The sequence below is a fragment of the Papaver somniferum genome, chromosome 1, assembly GCF_003573695.1.
Source record: "Papaver somniferum cultivar HN1 chromosome 1, ASM357369v1, whole genome shotgun sequence".
Taxonomy (NCBI): domain Eukaryota; kingdom Viridiplantae; phylum Streptophyta; class Magnoliopsida; order Ranunculales; family Papaveraceae; genus Papaver; species Papaver somniferum.
The window spans coordinates 42991449-43009574 of NC_039358.1; the positions used below are offsets into that span (position 1 = coordinate 42991449).

Sequence of the window (18126 nt, forward strand, 5' to 3'; positions counted from 1 at the left end):
GTTGTTGTGCATCATCGATACAATATTGGGTAAAATAAACATAATTACGACAAATGCATTCATCTTCTGTGATGTTGTATTTTGTACCCCGAACTTTGACCTTTTTACCTTTACCGTTGCCTGACTTTGAGATTGTGAATCCATATTACAAGAAATTAAGAAGTGTAGAAAAGGTGTGAATGTTTTAGATTTGAAGAAGATTGAGAAATTGAGAAATTCTGTTGTGAGTTGAAATGAGATTGAAATTGGTATTTATAGATGGGAGAAATTATAGCCGTTGGATGAGGAACTGGTGAACGATGATCAAACCAGCGAGCGACAGCATGACTATCACTGGAATGACCAGTGAGCGATGTTTTGACCATATAACGATGGACACTCTATCACTTGTTAGAAACTCTGTCGTCTATGCCTAAGTGGTATTTCTGGCACATAGGCAAATATGTTTGGCAGTTTGGCATATCCATAACGGGTGCTAAAATGGTAAAATCAGCTGCGTGACATGTGCGTAGTACCTTGTTATAATTTTGACTTGCCAAAAGAAAAAAAAAGTTTCATTTCCTCCGGTAAAAAAAATGTAATGGATATGCCTAAGTGGTATTTCAGGCGTTACAGCAGCCGGTACAAGTTCAGCCATTGCGACAGAAAATGACTTCTGTAACCAATTCTATATGGAATTCGCATTCCCAAAAGGTATAAATGCAGCCCGCCAAATTTGAAACTATGATTTTAGTTTGTAATGCCAGATCCTCCTCGTCTATTCTTCTTCGATTACTACCATCCATTAGAAGACACATTTCTTCCACTCAACAAAAGCTCTCGTCTCCCCAGCTTCAAACCAGCATCTATAAATGGAATTCCATTCTCAAATCTGAATCTCCTCCTTCTCCTCTCACTGTATTCAAACAAATTTTGCAGCTGAGCATCAAGCCAAACGACCTCACCTTCTCTTTACTTCTCACCAACACTTGTTCGTCGTATTCAGAAGCACAACAGATTCATACTCACCTTATCAAATGTGGGTTTCATCGATTTGTTGTCGTGGGTACAGCTTTGCTTAATTTGTATGCAAGATATGGGTATGTTTTTTTTGCTGATCAGGTGTTTGAAGATATGCCTAACAGAGATGTTGTGTCGTGGAATGCTTTAATATGTGGATATTCATATAATGGGTATGATTCGGATGCTTTCGAATTATTTTGTGAAATGTTGATACAAGATTTTGAACCTTGTCGGGTGACGTTAGTTACTGTTATACCGTCGTGTACACGATCAGGATTACTGTTCTGTGGAAAATCTATTCATGGTTTAGGAGTTAAGGTTGGTCTTGATGTCGATTCACGGGTTCAGAATTCGCTCGTGGACATGTATGGGAAATGCAATGATTTAGATTCCGCGAGAGCTTTGTTCGAGAAGATGTCTGACAAATGTATAGTTTCCTGGAATACCATGATTTGTGCATATGCTCAAAATGGTTACTTCGACGAGGCAATGCTTGTATTTAAGCAAATGCTCAAGGAAAGCTTTAGCGCCAATTCAGTTACAATTGTGAGCCTTTTATCAGCTAATTATTCTCCGATGGATTCTACTCACTCTTATGTCATTAAAACTGGTCTTGATATGGATTCCTCTGTAACTACTTCCCTTATTTGCATGTATTCTAGGTGTGGAAAAATGGAATTGGCAGGATTGCTTTATATGTTGATGCCTGGGAAAAACTTGGTTTCACTAACACCAATCATCTCTAGTTATGCAGAGAAAGGAGATGTGGCTTCTGCGGTGAAGTGCTTTAATGAAATACGATTATTAGATTTGAAACCAGATGCAGTGGTTATGGTCAGCATACTTCATGGTTTTAAGAGCCCTAATTGTGTTGGCCCTGCAATCAGTTTTCATGGGTATGGTATTAAAAGTGGATTGACTACTGATACATTGGTGGTTAATGGGCTCATTAGTCTGTACACCAAGCTCGACAACATAGAAGCTGTTTTCTCTTTGTTTCGAGATTTGCAAGAAAGGACATTGATTAGTTGGAACTCTATGATTTCTAGTTGTGTGCAACTTGGAAGATGGAATAATGCCGTGAACCTGTTTTGCCAGATGAAGATTGATGGATGCAACCCGGACCCAACTACTATTGTAAGCTTACTCTCAGGATGTTTGCAGATTGGGTCGTTGCACACTGGAAGAGGAATACATGGCTACATTCTTAGACACCATTTGGAAATGGAAGACTTTGTTCTTACTGCTCTTATAGACATGTATGCAAAATGTGGAAGCATCGGATATGCAGAAAAGTTGTTTTGGTGCATCAAAGGGCCATGTTTGGCAACCTGGAACGCTATGATCATGGGATATGGTACGTCTGGTTTTGAGTTTGAAGCTCTCCAGCTCTACTCAGAGATGGTAAAACAAGGCCAAGAACCTGATGAGATCACTTTCTTAGGAGTCTTATCTTCTTGTAGCCATGGATGTCTCATTCAAGAAGGGAGAAGATACTTCCGGATCATGAGGGAGGAATTTGGTATAATTCCAGGAGTGCAACATTGTGCGTCCATGGTTGATCTCCTCAGCCGATCAGGTTTTCTGGATGAAGCTGTGATGTTTATCAGAAACATGGAAGTTGAACCTGATTCTGTTGTCTGGTTAGCGCTTCTCAGTGGTTGCTGTACCTACCGCGACGTCAAGCTTGCGGAATGCGTCGCAAAACAGATTTTGTTTTTGGGCCATCATAACTGTGGTGGGTTCTACGTTTTGATGTCAAATCTTTATGCATCCACAGACAGATGGAATGACGTAGCCAGGATGAGAAAAATGATAAAAGATAATGGAGAGGATGGTTTTTCAGGAACTAGCATAATTGAATCAGATGCCTTTAAACTCTCTCAAGAATGTCTCTCAACTGAACAGTGAGTAACAATGAACTTCAGAATTCGGATCAAAGAAATACACCCTACCCTCTATCTCTCTCTTTAAATGGGAAATGGAGTTCGGCTTCATATGTTTTCTCGAGACGACGTGCATGGGCAAGGAAAATTATTATTTATCGACTAAGCAATCATCTCCACATAATTTTTAAATTATGCAACTAAGGTATGTGGTCTCCTGGAATGCTTTGTTAACTGGATACCATTACAGTAACTTACAGAGGGAGGCCATGATCCTGTTTCACCATATGAAGTTGGAGTATCAGAGTGTTTTATGACTTTGCTGACTATATGATCCCCGTGGAAGGACCAATCGCAATGTAAGTCTATTCACCATGGATTCATTAGAGGCATCACTTACTATATATGAATTCTAGATTCAAGAACATTTATCTTTGTTGCTTTTTAAAAAGACAGATAAGAGCAACATTACTGTTTGGAATGCTATAATAACTGTATATGATTAAAACCAAACTTCCAACATTGCAGTTACCACATTTTCCCGAAATGCTTCGAGTGGGAATGCAACCAGCTCATGTTACAGTGAAATTATTCTCAGCATATGCTCAACTAAAGAGCATGGAGCTCAGTGATGCAAGGATTTTGAGAGTGATCTGCTTGTCAATTATACTCTCATAGACTTGTATGCCAGAACATCTATGTAAGTTTGAGAACTCATGATCAGGGTATTGGCTGTTGGGTCTGGAAAATCATGAAAGAGTAGTTTGGTCAATCTGAATAAGAGGTTCACTTATTTTACCAAGGAGCCTCTGTATGCTGCATAAGTTTTTGTATATGTTTTCACGAGCAAATGATTGGTGGTGGCTATGCGTGGCAGCCTGGTTTGGATGACAGATTTTTCATGGGGTAGTCTCATATCTTGTTCTTTTTTGTCATGTTGCATTGTTTAGTGTTGCCTTGCTCTGATTTTGAGTCAGAAATTGCTTTTGCAACCCTTTTTCTATTTGTTATCCTGACAGATATTATATTTAGAAACGGGGAGAACTGCAAGGATACTCTTTTTGGGAGGTACATTTGCTCTTATCATATGTTGCAGTTTATTTGCGCTTTTCTCGAGATTTTCTTGTTTACAAATTACATTATAAGAGCAGCAGACAGTTCGGAAAAAAATATACTGATTCAGATCATAGAAGACATTAAGAAGTTCAGGACCTCCGGTGACTATTTGCAGCCACATTATACAGTAGAAATAGTTCATGTTTTTAGCTCTGTATACATCAAAGTAAGATCTACCCACTGATAAACGACAATCAGAAATCCTAAACTTGACCATTTTGTTCAATGGGATAAGTGGAATTCGTTTGCTTGCCTTGTTGGAACTTCTCAAACTCTATACCAACAGAATTATCTTTGGTGTCAGTTGTTTTGGGTTCACTCTTATCACCTTTGTTCTTTCTGTAGATAGCATATAGGATCAACTGCAGTGCCCCTAGGCCGCACCCAAAGCCATTTGGAACCTGTTAAATTACATCAATTAGTAAATATACATATGCTCGTAATATCTAACCACATACCTAAAATTTGAGGACAACATAGGCAGTATTTGTACTTACTGCTACAAAAGGGTCACGGCCAAGAAGACCGTAGATGAACCAAGATGTTCCGCAGAGAAACACAAACAATGACAGGAAAAATGGCATGAATTCCACACTCTTTGTTTTGATCACCAGTCTCTGATATAACACAATTCACATGGAATATTCTCAGTATTGGAGCAGGATCGGAATAGAACAATAAATTTGGACACTCTGGAACAGTTTAGTTATGTAATGGCTCTATTTCAGACAAGGGGTAACCAAAAAGAGGAACTTTTTTTAATATAGAAAGTTGCATAGCAGTAAATCCTGACTTACCACAATGGAAAGGGGTGAGGCATACATGCAAATGGAGAAGATGGTAGCAGCAAAGCCGCAAAAGAGTTTCCTTGAATTTCCATGAAGAGCAAACAAAGAAACGAGCACCACAATTGCGAAAACTGTGAGAATTAAAGTGAAGAGTGCGAGCATTTTCACTCTCACTTTCTGAGGCTTAGCATATATTATGAACAGGATCACATAGATCGACTCGATCGCTGCACCAGTTCCGTTGATTGTTGATACCAGTAGATTATGTGGCGACACAAAAGGAAGTCCATACCTAATCATCATTAAAAGAAAAATGGGAAAAAAAATTAGTACTAGTCATTTGCTAAAGACAATTAAGCCAAATTTTAGTACCTTGTGATAAAATAATTGAAATAAGAAGAGATTATTTGACTGAGATAGGAAATGCAATAATCCAGAACAGTACTGAATTTATTAAATACGTATTTAGAATTTCATCGAAGTACCAGAGAAAATGAGAGCCACAAAACGTGAGAGCCCGGCAAGCATTTTTCACTTGCGGGTGAAAAACAACCTCCCCAATTTATGAATAGAAAGCCATTCTCTAACTTTCTTCATGTCAACTTGTTGTTACACAAAATTAGACTAACCTGTGGGGCCTAATTGGATGCAGCAACCCTGTTCTGTTTGAGATGAATTAACTACCAATTGAATTCTTTCTCAACTTCATTTTTAATACCGGAGGTTTACCGTGTATATCAACATCCAATAACTTTACCGTCTTATCAGAAGTATTTGTCTACCACTCGTTACATTTCTGGTAATACTTAAAGTTCGTGGGATTGGCATCAGTTTCATGTTAATAGAAAAGGCTCGGTTAAACATTTCTTTAGTTGGTTACTCAAATTTAAGTAAAAAAAATCATTTACCGAGGAAATTAGCATAGTTTTGAGTAACACACACTACAACTGTGCATTCACGGACGGAATAATAGAATGAACAGAAAAATCTTTCAGTTTATGAGTACTGTAAATTTTTGGGACTAAAAATGTTTTTCGTAATAGTAATTTTTCTTGTAGTAAGACATCAAAGACTTCAAGAAATTTCCTTGAATTCTACCTTTGAATTATAAACTTTTGAAAGGCGCAGCCTGAAGCTCGACCTTAACTACTAACAAAAACTCTAAAAAAAGATATGTACAGGAATTACCAAGCAGAGAGAAGGCAGTTGAGCAAAGTCATAATATAAGGAATGCCGGAGAACTGTTCCGTTGATTTGCTCTTTATAATTCTCTTAAACGTTATTCTGCAACAAAAATCAAATCATATATAGTTACAACTCTTTCATCTCATGGTGTCAAATATTTGAATTTTTCTCATATGTATGTACAAGTACTTACAAGGGAGCCAGGAAAAGGAAAAGAGCAGTAAGATTTCCTGGTTTTTCATCCAAACAAGAAATTATATATGAGTCTCATGAGAAGAAGAACAGGGTGAAAAATGGAACAAGTTAAAGAAAACCTACCAAAGATCCCAAACACGAAATGTATAAGATCATCCATTTTTCTTGAACCCAAGAAGCAGCTACAGAGAAAGAGAGATGTAAGAGAAGAAAGAGAGAGATGAGAAGATGTTTAAGAGTTGGAAAGAGAGATGAAAATTTGTTTCAAGTGTTAGTTCGTCTTCATGGAAGAGGTATTGGGGGTTTTATATAGGACGACGAGATTGAAATGCAAAGAAGCTGATTAATTGAACTAGATGCAGCATTTAATTAATGACGTTCTTATCTTAAAAAGCCATCACCTACAGTAATTTGTCTTTTTGTTTTTTTTTAATTGATCTGGTAGAAATTAGGATGGTGATGAGCTTTTTATTCAGGATCTTAAATATCAACATCCATACAATTATATAAACATCAGTTAGCCACTCTGGCCGTGGATATCAACGTCCATACATATTCAGTTAACAGGTGTGTTAGTTGGAGAGGCTAATGTGTGGATCCAAAACACATGTTACTAAGGACGGATCCAAGAAGTTTTAATTTTTTTCTCAGCACTAATAGCCTTGGTCCAGTATAACATTTCAATTTTTAGGTTGTTGGGTTGTGACGACTACCTGAATTAAACCCGGATTAGCCCAGCTGTAGGTCCGTCAGTGCATGTTACGATATTATTGGATCGCCAATTTGGCACCCACCGATACCACCTAGACGTCCAACACTACATATGGATTGAAGCCTTGGAACAACACCTCATGCTTCTTTCATTTCTAGTTTATCTGCTCTCTGTCTATACTGTAAGCTGTAAAGTACATTAAATTATCACTGATTCGTGTAGACTGCAAACTGCAACGTCCACTAAACGACACTCAAACTGATGAAGCAATCCTCCAAATTAAGGTTTCCCAATTAACAACACAAACTAAGCGGTGGCGCACAGTGGTACCACCCGGCCGGAATACTTCCTACAGGATATAGGCGAGCTTCGACACCAAGTTCCAGATATTACTCAAACAATTTTACCGCTCAACATATTTATCTTTTTTACTTTACGAATTAGACAACTGCAAATATGATGTATCATTAATTAGTTTCATTCTAATGGAATGTTGTATGCATTTTCTAGTTTCTTCTCAAGCATTCACGTGGTACTAGAACCCCACTATAGTGGCCGTATTGCATAGTACATGCTACAAAACTTTTGTCATAGCATTAATAAATTTCGGTTGCAGTTGGTCACGTAATAATATGCAACGTATACCTGCACCTACAAGTTTGGGTTTTTTCTAAATGCCTTGTTGCAAAGGTTAACAACCATTTCATTTTGCTAAACTATGGGACCATTTGGGACTGTGGGCATCCTCTTGAAGACTTGGAGTAAGTAAGATTTTAAGAATTTAAGAAAAATGATTTTAGCTAATGATGGTACTTACAATAATTATTTTCAAAGACGAAATCTAAATATGTACCAGTCTTTCATTGGTGTGTATTCGATATTCAGTACATGCATTCCACTTAAGTGCTCAATTTTGATTTTGCATCAATTGTATAAATGGTATTGTTAAATGGCATTTTTAGTTTATTAAAACTAAAAGAATACTGAACATTCCTAGGGTTTTAGACGGCAACATGGATTATATCTTAATACGAGAGTCCATGTTAATAGTACAAAATCCTGTTGCTTAACAACTCAAGTTTTAATACTCGCCTTCGTTCCACTTTACTTGATGTTTTAGGATTTCTTTTCTTTTCCAAAACAGATGAGAGTTTTAGTATTTTCCCAAATTTTCTCTGATTTTATCCTTGCTTTGGAATCACACCAGAGTATAAATTCTCATCGTAATCAATACATAAACATTTACTCCAATTCTAAAATATTTCTTATGGTGGATATTTGCTCTAATCTATAAAATTTGGTATATCCCAAGTAAATTACAATGGGATTGGTAACTTTCACTAGAATCTAAAAACTAAAAACTAGGTCATTTATTTTTTATTAAAGGTATTAATATGGGTAAAAGTGGAAAAATTTAACTCTGTCTGATGTTCCTTAATCTGCGTGAAAAACTCTACAACATCAAGTAAAATGGAACGGATGGAGTATCTAGAAATAGAGATGTTAAGAGAGTGATGAACCTACGCGAAATTGATACCAACTGGTCACTGCTTATTAAAAAATAAAGATATCAACTAGTCACTTTTATTTTTTGAATAAGAATGTCATTAGAAAAAAGACTCTGTGAGTCTGGCTTACAAAGGCAGTAGAGCCATCTAATATTTAAGGGACATTCCTTCTCATATTAGATTTATCTATTAGAAGTATTTGAGAAATACATTTCGGTGATTAGAAGTCCAATTCAGTTCTGAAAATAAAGTCCTTGTGAATTTAGCTAAGGAGTCTTCTACTGCATTGCATGCTCTTGGCATAAAATGAAAACCTAAAAAGTTGTTACAAGAAAGAGTTATCTTCTCTACTTCCTCCAAAATGTTTTTGCTTCTCCAATGAGACTTCTGAAATGTGTCCATTGAGATGATTGAAAACACTCTCATAGTCCACTTCAATGCTGAAATGATGAATGTTCTTTTCTTTAGCCCAGTAAGCTGCCTGCAGCATGCCTACTGCCGCTGCGTCTTGTGGGTCTGAGTTTGTGGATGGTCCTGCTCTTCCTCTTTCAACTCCACATGCTTCATTTCTTAAGATTAGTGCATAAATAGAATAATATAATTCTGAGATCCATGTTTCATCCACATTAATTTTAAGGCAATTCATTGTTGAGGCAGTCCATGAAAATTTTTTATTTCTCACAGATTTGTTGTTTGCCTTATGATTTGAGGAGTTTCTTGACCAATAAGAGATATGTTTTTGAATTTCCACTGATAATATGATTTAAATTTTTCCGCGAAGACTCTGTTACATCTTTCCTTACAAATAAACCACATTTTGGTAAGAAGAAGTCTTGTTGATATTGCTTGGTTTGTAGTATGAAATCCTAGTTTAAATAGATCTAAAATACTGACTGTTGTGTCAAATTGAATACTAATTGGGTTAGGTCCTTGTTTCCAGACTGATTTTGCATATCTACACTGAGATAGAAGATGTTCCTTTGTTTCTAGTTCTTCTCCACACATTGGAAAAGAATGATCAATATCTTTTGTTAGAGCACTGCTCGGTCAAACTCGCAAGCGTTGCTGTCTCAAGCTTGTTTGTCAATTTTGGTTGTCAAAACTATAAGTCTTGATTTCTAGTCTATTTATAGCTATGTCTCGGATTAGGATAGTAAGTGTAGTTGAGATTTAGACTCCACGGCGTTCATCGAATGAAGACTAAGAACTACTCAAGAGAACTTGTGGAACTTCATCAACAAAAGGTATGTGGAGACTCGAACTTATCTATCACTCAAAAGTCTATCTATTCTATCTCCTATTTGAGACAAAATTCATATTGATATATAGACTTCAATTATACACATTTGCTATTTCGAGCTGAGTTTAACTCAATCATCTATTTCTTGAAATATGTGTTGGTGAGATTTCGCTTTAACCAAGTTCATCTTTACTCTTGACGAAAGTCATATTGATTATTTCAATAACTTGAAAATCGCTTTGATGTTAATAGTTTGTGGACAATAACTATTGTCATCCTCTAAGAAAGTTTCAATGATTGAAATGAGAGTTTAGAACAAGTAACCATGTTTGGATATAAACATAGTGTGTATTCATATTTGTGTAAAATCCAAAAACGGGAACCTAAGTATGCGTACCCGTACGTGTACTGGTTGGTTGTTGGTAGTCCGGAACTAAGGTATGCATACCCATATGCGTACTGGCGGAAGTTTGGATTCCGTGAATTTCTGCTGGAGTTTGGAAGTGTGAATTGATATGCGTACCCGTACGCTTACTGGCGTAACCAAACTCGGTCCGGCTACTTACGTATGCGTACCCGTTTGCATACTTAAGTATGTTACTTTCTAAAATCGGTTTGTTCATGAACAAAAACATTTATATAATAAGGAATGCAATCTTTTGCGAACCGTGGCTATGATGTTCATGAATTGATTCAAGTGAATCATAATCGATTTTGCTTCAATTGTGTCTTGTATACTTCTATGAGATCTAAGCAATTGAACAACTCTCTAACTAGTTTCATTTGAGTCATTTGAACTAGTTATGGTAAAGATACATAAGGTTGATATGAAAGTGCTCATATGGATAACCATTAGTTAACTATTGTTGAACCGACTAAGTGCACACGTTTAGGTACGGTTACTCAAACCTAAGCGAAGGTACATTTCATTTGTGTATAACAAGCTAAGTTCGATCTAACGGTTGAAATATGTTAGCTTGAATCTAATCAGGTTTTCATCTAACGGTGAATATTGAATGCTTTGTTACCAAGGTAACTTAGATTGCAAATCCTGATTTGAAATTTATATAAAGGAGAACTCTAGAAACTGGAAAACCTAATCCCACACCTCCTGTGTGATACTAGTTGTATAATCTAGAGTCCATTCTCCTTTAACCTTAGGTTTTTCACGAAACCCTATAGGTTAACGACTTGAAGACTTCATTGGGATTGTGAAGCCAGACCCAACTATTTTCTTTGTAGTTGTGTGTTCGGATCTTGTTGTTTTCTATCGTGATTGCGTACTATCTTCTTTAAGATTTTCTCGATATTTTATCTCCAATAGGCATGATTGAAAAGTAGTCACAAACACCTTCGTCTCATCGTTTGTGATTCCACAATATCTTGTTTCGTTAATCGATTAAGATTATTGTGAGGTGATTGATAATACTAGGTTGTTCTTTGGGAATATAAGTCTGGTTCATCAATTGACTTTTCTGTGTGATACAGATTTGTTTATCAAGTCTTCGACTTTGGGTCGTAGAAACTCTTAGTTGTGGGTGAGATCAGCTAAGGGAATCAAGTGCGCAGAATCCGGCGTGGTTCTTGAGGCGTAAGGAACGCAACTGTACCTTGATCAGTGTGAGATTTATTAGGCCTCAACTACATTCCAGTTCGAAGTTCATTCGTAGTAGGCTAGTGCATGTAGCGGCTTAATACAGTGTGGTGTTCAAATATGGACTAGGTCCCGGGGTTTTTCTGCATTTGCGGTTTCCTCGTTAACAAAACTTCTGGTGACTGTGTTATTTGTTTTCCGTATTATATTTTGTTATATAATTGAAATATCACAGGTTGTGCGTTGAATCGATCAATTGGTAAATCCAACCTTGGTTGTTGATTGATCCTTGAACATTGGTCTTTGGTATCGTTCAAGTTATTTCTCTTCTATTCAATCAGACTCGCAAATTCCTATTTGTTTGATTGCGGATTGAATTGAGAAATTGAGATATAACTCTTTGATATACTTTTTCTTAAGATTGAGTCTGACTGTCTAGTTGATTCTCTTAAAAGTATATTGGAGTTAGTCCATACAGATTCCTAAGCGAAATATTGGCTGAGGTTGTTAGACCCCCGTTTTTTCATCTTTTACTTTTCCATACAACTTTCTATTAGTAGCTAGAGCATTTTGAATGCACTTCCAGAAAAAGAAAAAAAACTTTTATTCTCTGTGGTATGTTTAGTTTCCATTAAGTTTTCCAGAAAATTTCAGGGAGAGAAAGGCTAGCTTCCTCAAATCCTCTTTCATTACAGTGTAGATTCCTGATTTGGTTAGAGTCCATCTAGGCTTATCCTATTTTTGATTGTTTATTTTTTCTAAGAATAAAAATTATACAAATTAGATCATCTATGTAGTAGGGAAAAAACAGTTTACGAGATGATAGTTCCATTTGTTGGTTATAGGGTCAATAAGGTCTGCCACTAGATTGACAGAATCATTGAGAGAATTTTTGTACTGCAATAGATTTCCTTTTATACCAGGAATCCAATTATCTTCCCAAATATTGATATTAAACCATTTCCTACTTCCCAAATGTTGTATCAACTAGTCATTGAATTCCTTGGATGGAAGTTTCGGCCAGGGACAATGTTTTCCATCCCTATGAATTATGAGTAATACAATTGGTTAAACCAATTTTTGAAAATTGGTTTTGGAGAGGGAAAAACATTTTTTTTCTTCGAAAACAAACACGACCATGGTCCATGACCATGTTTAAATCCATTTTTTAAATATCGGTAAAAAACAGAAGGAAGACACAACCCGCACACCAGTTGATGTTTGAGACTTAACATCTTGTTTATTGGGTCCAGGATTTGGCTAAGCATAACATGTCTGATCATTTCTTTTTCCATTTTTTTCGTGTTTAACTCGATATGTGACTCAACTTAAATATGTCACTCAGAATTTTTCAATTAAGTACAAAACCAGATGTAACAGCAATTCCAGTGGTCACCATCAAATTTTTTGGTATGCCTGTTCGGGTGGATGGACAAACTGAATTTTGATCAGTGAGGAAAGGGCTTATCGAAGTAAAATAAGCCGACCGGAGAAGTTGGAGTCGACCGAACCACGCTGAGCCGAGACTCGGCCCAATATGGATCGACAATGCTCAGACTTCCAACGGCTATTTCCCCCTTATAAATATTCAATCCATTCAAACATTCAACTCATACCAAAATTCAATCTTCTCTTTAATTTTTTCCATTAATCTTTTTCTTGAAATGTTTCATAAGGAAATTTCTCTTTTCTGTGAAGCAAAACTTACGGCTACTGTAAATAAAATATGTGGTAATTTTAAAAAAATAAAAAATGGTAAAAATTCGAATTTTTCCAAGTTTTAGAAGTTAATCCAAGAAAATGTTTTGTTAACAAGCAAAGAAAAGCTTCAGTCTTGATAGTTAACGGCCGAAGTTTCAAAAACAAAGGAAAAACAGTTCACGAGTGCGTTGAATAGAAGTTACGTCAAATGAAGAAAACCAGGAGGCCAAAGATTGTACTAGATTTTTATTGATGTAATTATTTAAGGAGCCCCTTATTTAAGTTCTTATTATTGTCTAAGTTTATATCTTGTAAAAGAAGTAGCAGTAATATTAATTAATGAAAATATTTAAACCGCAAAAGTTGATCTTCATTTTATATTAAGCGATACTTGTTACATTTGGACTTACATATATAGTAACTTGATTTCATAATGACAACAATAACATCAAGCATCTGAAATGCTTAAACTCTCTTATCTTTTCATCAATAAACTGGGCTTGAGACATGGTTTTCTGAAAAACAGATAAATAATAAGTTAGTTAATATGATTTTAATTAAACTATGATGCAGTTTCTCAATGAGGACAAAGGTATTAAGATATTCACCAGATCGTCGTTGGACAGTCCAGAATTATCATGGTGAACCATCAATAAAACTTATGTATAACATTTGACATCCTTACCGATGAAGCGAATCTTAGTTTTAGGCTCTTGTTGTTTCATAAATATTCATTTCGCATCGCTACAAACTTTGCAATACTCTTTCCCAGAAATAGTCATTAGTCATATTTCTTGATACAATATGTATCCAACATCTAATAAGATTAACATATTTTTCCATAGTAAAAATAGGGAGAGCTCTTTGGGTGCAGTAAAGATGTGTTTGAGATGACCAAATCTAAGGATGTTGAAACAAGCTTCGTGAAGAAAAGGTTTGTCATGAGTTTCCTGCCACTCATCCAGAGTTATTTGAATTACTTCAGCTTCAGTTATACTGTTAAATCTTTCTCGATCAACTTCCCTTACCCGGTAAAAGAATCGCGTGACCTCGCTATTAATTGATTGAAAACGACCATACATGCCACCAGCATCTCGGTTTTTTGTTTCTGAAATGAATATTATGAAAAATTTATGCCAAAAAGACGTGTTCGGCATGTCTTGATCGGGCATAAGATTTCGTAACCTATGAAAAAAAGAGGCTTTGCATATCCAAATTGCTATATTAAAAGCTTATTCTAACAATTGAATGACCGCATAGTGATGTGGCACCAAATGGCAGTATCAAAAATTTTATTTATCATCCACGTCAGTTAATTAATCTCTAGCTTTTCTCTTTTTGGTTCCTCTGTTCATCTCTACCCTATAATGATCAAAATAAAAGACGGACGTCGATCTAGAAATGGTTGGAAGACCGGTGGCTTTTAGAAATTGTTTTTTGCGCTTTGAAATTTAAGCATGATCATACTTGCCATCACGATTGAAGATCTGTTTTTTTTTCCTTAAGATCGACTCATTCACCCATTTATTTAATTTTTTGTCAGAAGTATTAAAGAAGGTGAATCGCTTATGGCCTTGTCCACTAAAAAAAACAAAACAATCACGGAAGAAGAACAATCTTCCATCTTATACTTTTGATGTTACATCTAGTTCTAAAATTGATCAAACAATTTTAAAATTATACCTCATACGATGGCTTCTCAAATTCAGGGGAAGATACAAGAAATTTTCTTTTAGAAAACAAGATATAATTTATTTCAATTTATTTGTTTTCAGATTTGGTGACGTGGTTGGGATGAATATCCACATATTTCTGCCACTTCAGCTACCAGATCAGACCAGCTGTTAAATAGATGTTACTCAGTTGGTCACCTAGCAGGATTGTTTTGTATATAGCTAAATCCTCTTCTTCAATAAATTTAGGACCACGAATTCTAGCAAACATTTTCTTGAGAAATTTTGTTACAGAAGTTTGAGAATGAAAGATTAAGATAGAGCAGGTGTGGTATTGGATTTGAAATCGTTTGAATTTTATAGAGAGTGGAATAAGAGTCCTTGGATGAGACTACCCGTTGCCGGCTCAACCAAGGCCGATCGGCTCAATGTGAGACGAGAAAATGCCTTAATTACGACGATCATATATTTCTTTATATAAATCATACATTGTAACTGTTGGCAACATAGAAGTCACTAACAAGTTGGTTAGGACAAGATTAGGAAATTGATGTAATCCTAAGGGAATTAGAAGTCATCTAGTTCTAAGAAAAGGAAAGACATGTAATAAGGTAATAGGACTAGGAAAAGGAATTCATAGTTCTATATATATGATCACCAAAGTTGTGGTTGATCATATGAGCAAGATTAGAGCTTGTGTTTAGTTTTGAGAGATTTTCTAAACATCAATAAAGAGAGTTGTCTTTATATAAGCTAAGTTTCATCTTGCAGTTGCCATTAGTAACCAATATTTTCCAAACACAGCCACAAATATTCTCAACTGAAAACGTTTTCAACCAACACCATGTTTTCTAAACGAAAAGGAAAACAAATTGTATGTGTGGAAGCAAAAGAGGTATGTCCATTATGTTTCATGGATGACCATAATTTGATGCAATTCCTTTGGATGTATTCAAAGTTTCCACAAGTTGGTTGTTCAACTAACATAATGGTCATTGAATCACAACCAGATAAACTCAGGTATTTGCAATGTCAAGATCTTAACTGTCGTGAAGAACCACGAATGTTAGCCGATTTTATGAAGGACCAAGAAAATGAAAAGGTAGCATAATCATGGAAAAACTTGAAACTCAAATCCAGGTTGAAAATGACCACTACGGAGAAGCAACATCGTGGGAAAACTTGAAGCTTAAAGTCAGGTTGAAGAAGCCACAACATGACCATTGCGGAGAAGCAACATCGTGGAAAAACTTGAAGCTTAAAGTCAGGTTGAAGAATCCATGGCACGACCACTGCGGAGAAGTGGAGTTTACAAAACAGGTGATTAGTAAATGCTCAAGCCCTGGTTGCAAAGTTTTTATGCATTTGCACACTTCTACAAAAGAAAATACATATGGAAAACATTTCTCGGAGTGTCCTTCATGTTTTAAGTTTGAGTGGATTGATTAAGTGTGTGAACTGATTCCACCATTGTTATGTTGTCATTAGCTTAATCAATGGAAATGTTTTTGTATTTGCACCACACTCTTATGTTTATACCAAACAATATTAGATTTCATTAAACGTTATATTAATCTCACATTAGCTTTCATTAAATGTTACATTAGACTTAATTACTAAATCATGGAAACAGGGTAATAAAACATCCTCCTTCATGTAGCGGATGGTGGAGCGACTTGTGGAGCGGCTGGCGAAGCATCTAGAGTGCAAAGGGGTCGATCCTTTGAAGAGCTCTAAGGATCTTGACAACCTAAAAATAGAAAAGATTTACCATTAATTTGTTGCCTCATCGTTGCAGCTCTTTGAACCAATTCATCTTTAATTTCACTGTTAAACCTATCTCACTTAACTTGTATTACCATACTAAGAAAATTGGTTAACAGAATGACTAATTGATTGAAAACCAGCGGACAATCCAGTAACATCACGGTTTCTCAAGTTCACAATTTCTGCAGCGAATATTGCAAAAACTTCTTGCCAGAAAGTCGTTTGTGCAAAATTCATAACATTGTGGATATTATTTCTTGTTTGAAAAACATAAGTTCTGCAAATTGATAAATATTTTAGAGAAAACCTAGGACCACGAACTCTCATAGTCATTTTTTGAAATTCAAAAAAAAAAATCAAAAAAAAAAATCGAGAAGAAACTGAAAATGTGTATCATATGGGTTTTGAGATTGGGTATGATTTTGTACCCAATCGCAAATCCTTTATGACTCAACATTTTTACCAAACGTCGGCGGGGTATTTTTTGTCGACCTTTCCGACTAATACTAGTCGACAGGGTAATTTTTTGTCGACCTTGCTGACTTTTCATCTCTGAAATTAGCATTTACAGGGTCGGCACGATATTCATCCTTATACCTTGCCGATTATAGTTTAGTCGACAGGTTATGTAATTAATACCTTGCCGACTAATCATGCATTTGTAACACCTTCTTTGTATGTCAAAAATCATATAGTCGGCAGGGTATTGTTTTGTCGACCTTGCCGACTTTTCATAGTCGGTAGGGTATTTTTTTGTCGACCTTGCCGACTTTTCATATTTTCAGAATTGAAAGTGTTGATTCCTTTTGTAATTTTGAGTATGAAATCACTCAGCAGCTTTGCAATCCCCTTTGTAGAAGTGTTTGGCTAGTGTGGTTTCATTTCCGTTACAAAAAAAAAAATCATCAAAAATCATAACGCAGAATCCATGAATTCAATCAAAACAATAACTAATTTGAGAATTTTAATTCAACTAATTAACTAACTAAATTAATTAACCTAAACACATTCTTAGTGTTAATTAAGCAAGGATAGATTAGGTATTTTGAAAATAACGTGTTAAGGGGTGGTGTGTTTTACTTCATAATGATCCGGATTTTGTCTTATTAAGTATACCCCAATCAAGCCACGATTTTCTTTATCCATACACCTATGTCCAAATATTTTTTTATATTTTTTTCTTCATACAATGGATGCATCTCTTTCAATCATCAGTAGTATCCTCCCTTGGGAACCATGCATCACGGGTCTGCAGAGAATCAACTTTTAGATATCTTCAAGATTTGAACATAGTCATAACTCATCATAAGATATCAGATCATTTAGAGAAGCTAATAAGCAAGGAATATCGCTATATTCAATGATAATGATAGAAAATCAGTGGGGACCTCTATGAACTTTCTAGGGAGGAGGGAGACGTAGATGGCCAGATGGATACCCTAACATCAAAGAAAGCTTTAGCTTAGGGCCGTTGGAAAGGACGTTAAAATCATCAAAACGAACCCTATTCTATGAGTTTTTGTTATGTATCCCAAAACGTACAGACCCAGAGAATCTTACTAATTCAAGCAGTACAATGTTATGCCTAAACAGTGATATGTCACGTTTTGGTCTCAATCATACACCCATTAACCCCACAGTCACGGTCTTGCAGTTAGAACCACTTTGGACGAGAGACAATTTTAGGATGAGATTATATACATGTCCGGTGAGTGAATCCTTAGGAACATGTAGGTTCCGTTTACGAGTTTTATCTAGA

General features: G+C 35.8%; 2 protein-coding genes across 2 annotated transcripts; one reads left to right on the forward strand and one right to left on the reverse strand.

The window, feature by feature from the left end:
- Positions 1–583: 583 nt before the first annotated feature.
- On the forward strand, positions 584–3940 carry LOC113284332 (pentatricopeptide repeat-containing protein At2g04860-like). The gene is made up of 3 exons (XM_026533768.1): positions 584–3247; positions 3417–3794; positions 3908–3940. Exon 1 carries the CDS (start codon positions 700–702, stop codon positions 2911–2913), a length of 2214 nt encoding a protein of 737 aa, XP_026389553.1. The 5' UTR covers positions 584–699; the 3' UTR covers positions 2914–3247; positions 3417–3794; positions 3908–3940.
- Positions 3941–3973: 33 nt separating this feature from the next.
- Positions 3974–6495, reverse strand: LOC113284339 (bidirectional sugar transporter SWEET1-like). The gene is made up of 6 exons (XM_026533780.1): positions 6296–6495; positions 6171–6207; positions 5981–6076; positions 4802–5084; positions 4502–4621; positions 3974–4405 (listed from the first exon to the last, which is right to left on the reverse strand). The coding sequence occupies exons 1-6, from the start codon at positions 6330–6332 to the stop codon at positions 4208–4210; spliced, it is 771 nt and encodes a 256-aa protein (XP_026389565.1). The 5' UTR covers positions 6333–6495; the 3' UTR covers positions 3974–4207.
- Positions 6496–18126: the final 11631 nt, after the last annotated feature.

What these genes read in the sequence shown, in the direction of transcription:
- LOC113284332 (XM_026533768.1), top strand. Translation starts at nt 700, where the DNA reads ATGCAGCCCGCCAAATTTGAAACTATGATTTTAGTTTGTAATGCCAGA.
- LOC113284339 (XM_026533780.1), bottom strand. Translation starts at nt 6,332, where the DNA reads ATGGATGATCTTATACATTTCGTGTTTGGGATCTTTG. An exon ending in TTCCTTTTCCTGGCTCCCTT is followed by an intron (nt 6,077 to 6,170) that starts GTAAGTACTTGT and finishes TTTTTGTTGCAG; the next exon opens with AATAACGTTTAAGAGAATTA. An exon ending in GCCGTGACCCTTTTGTAGCA is followed by an intron (nt 4,406 to 4,501) that starts GTAAGTACAAAT and finishes GTAATTTAACAG; the next exon opens with GTTCCAAATGGCTTTGGGTG.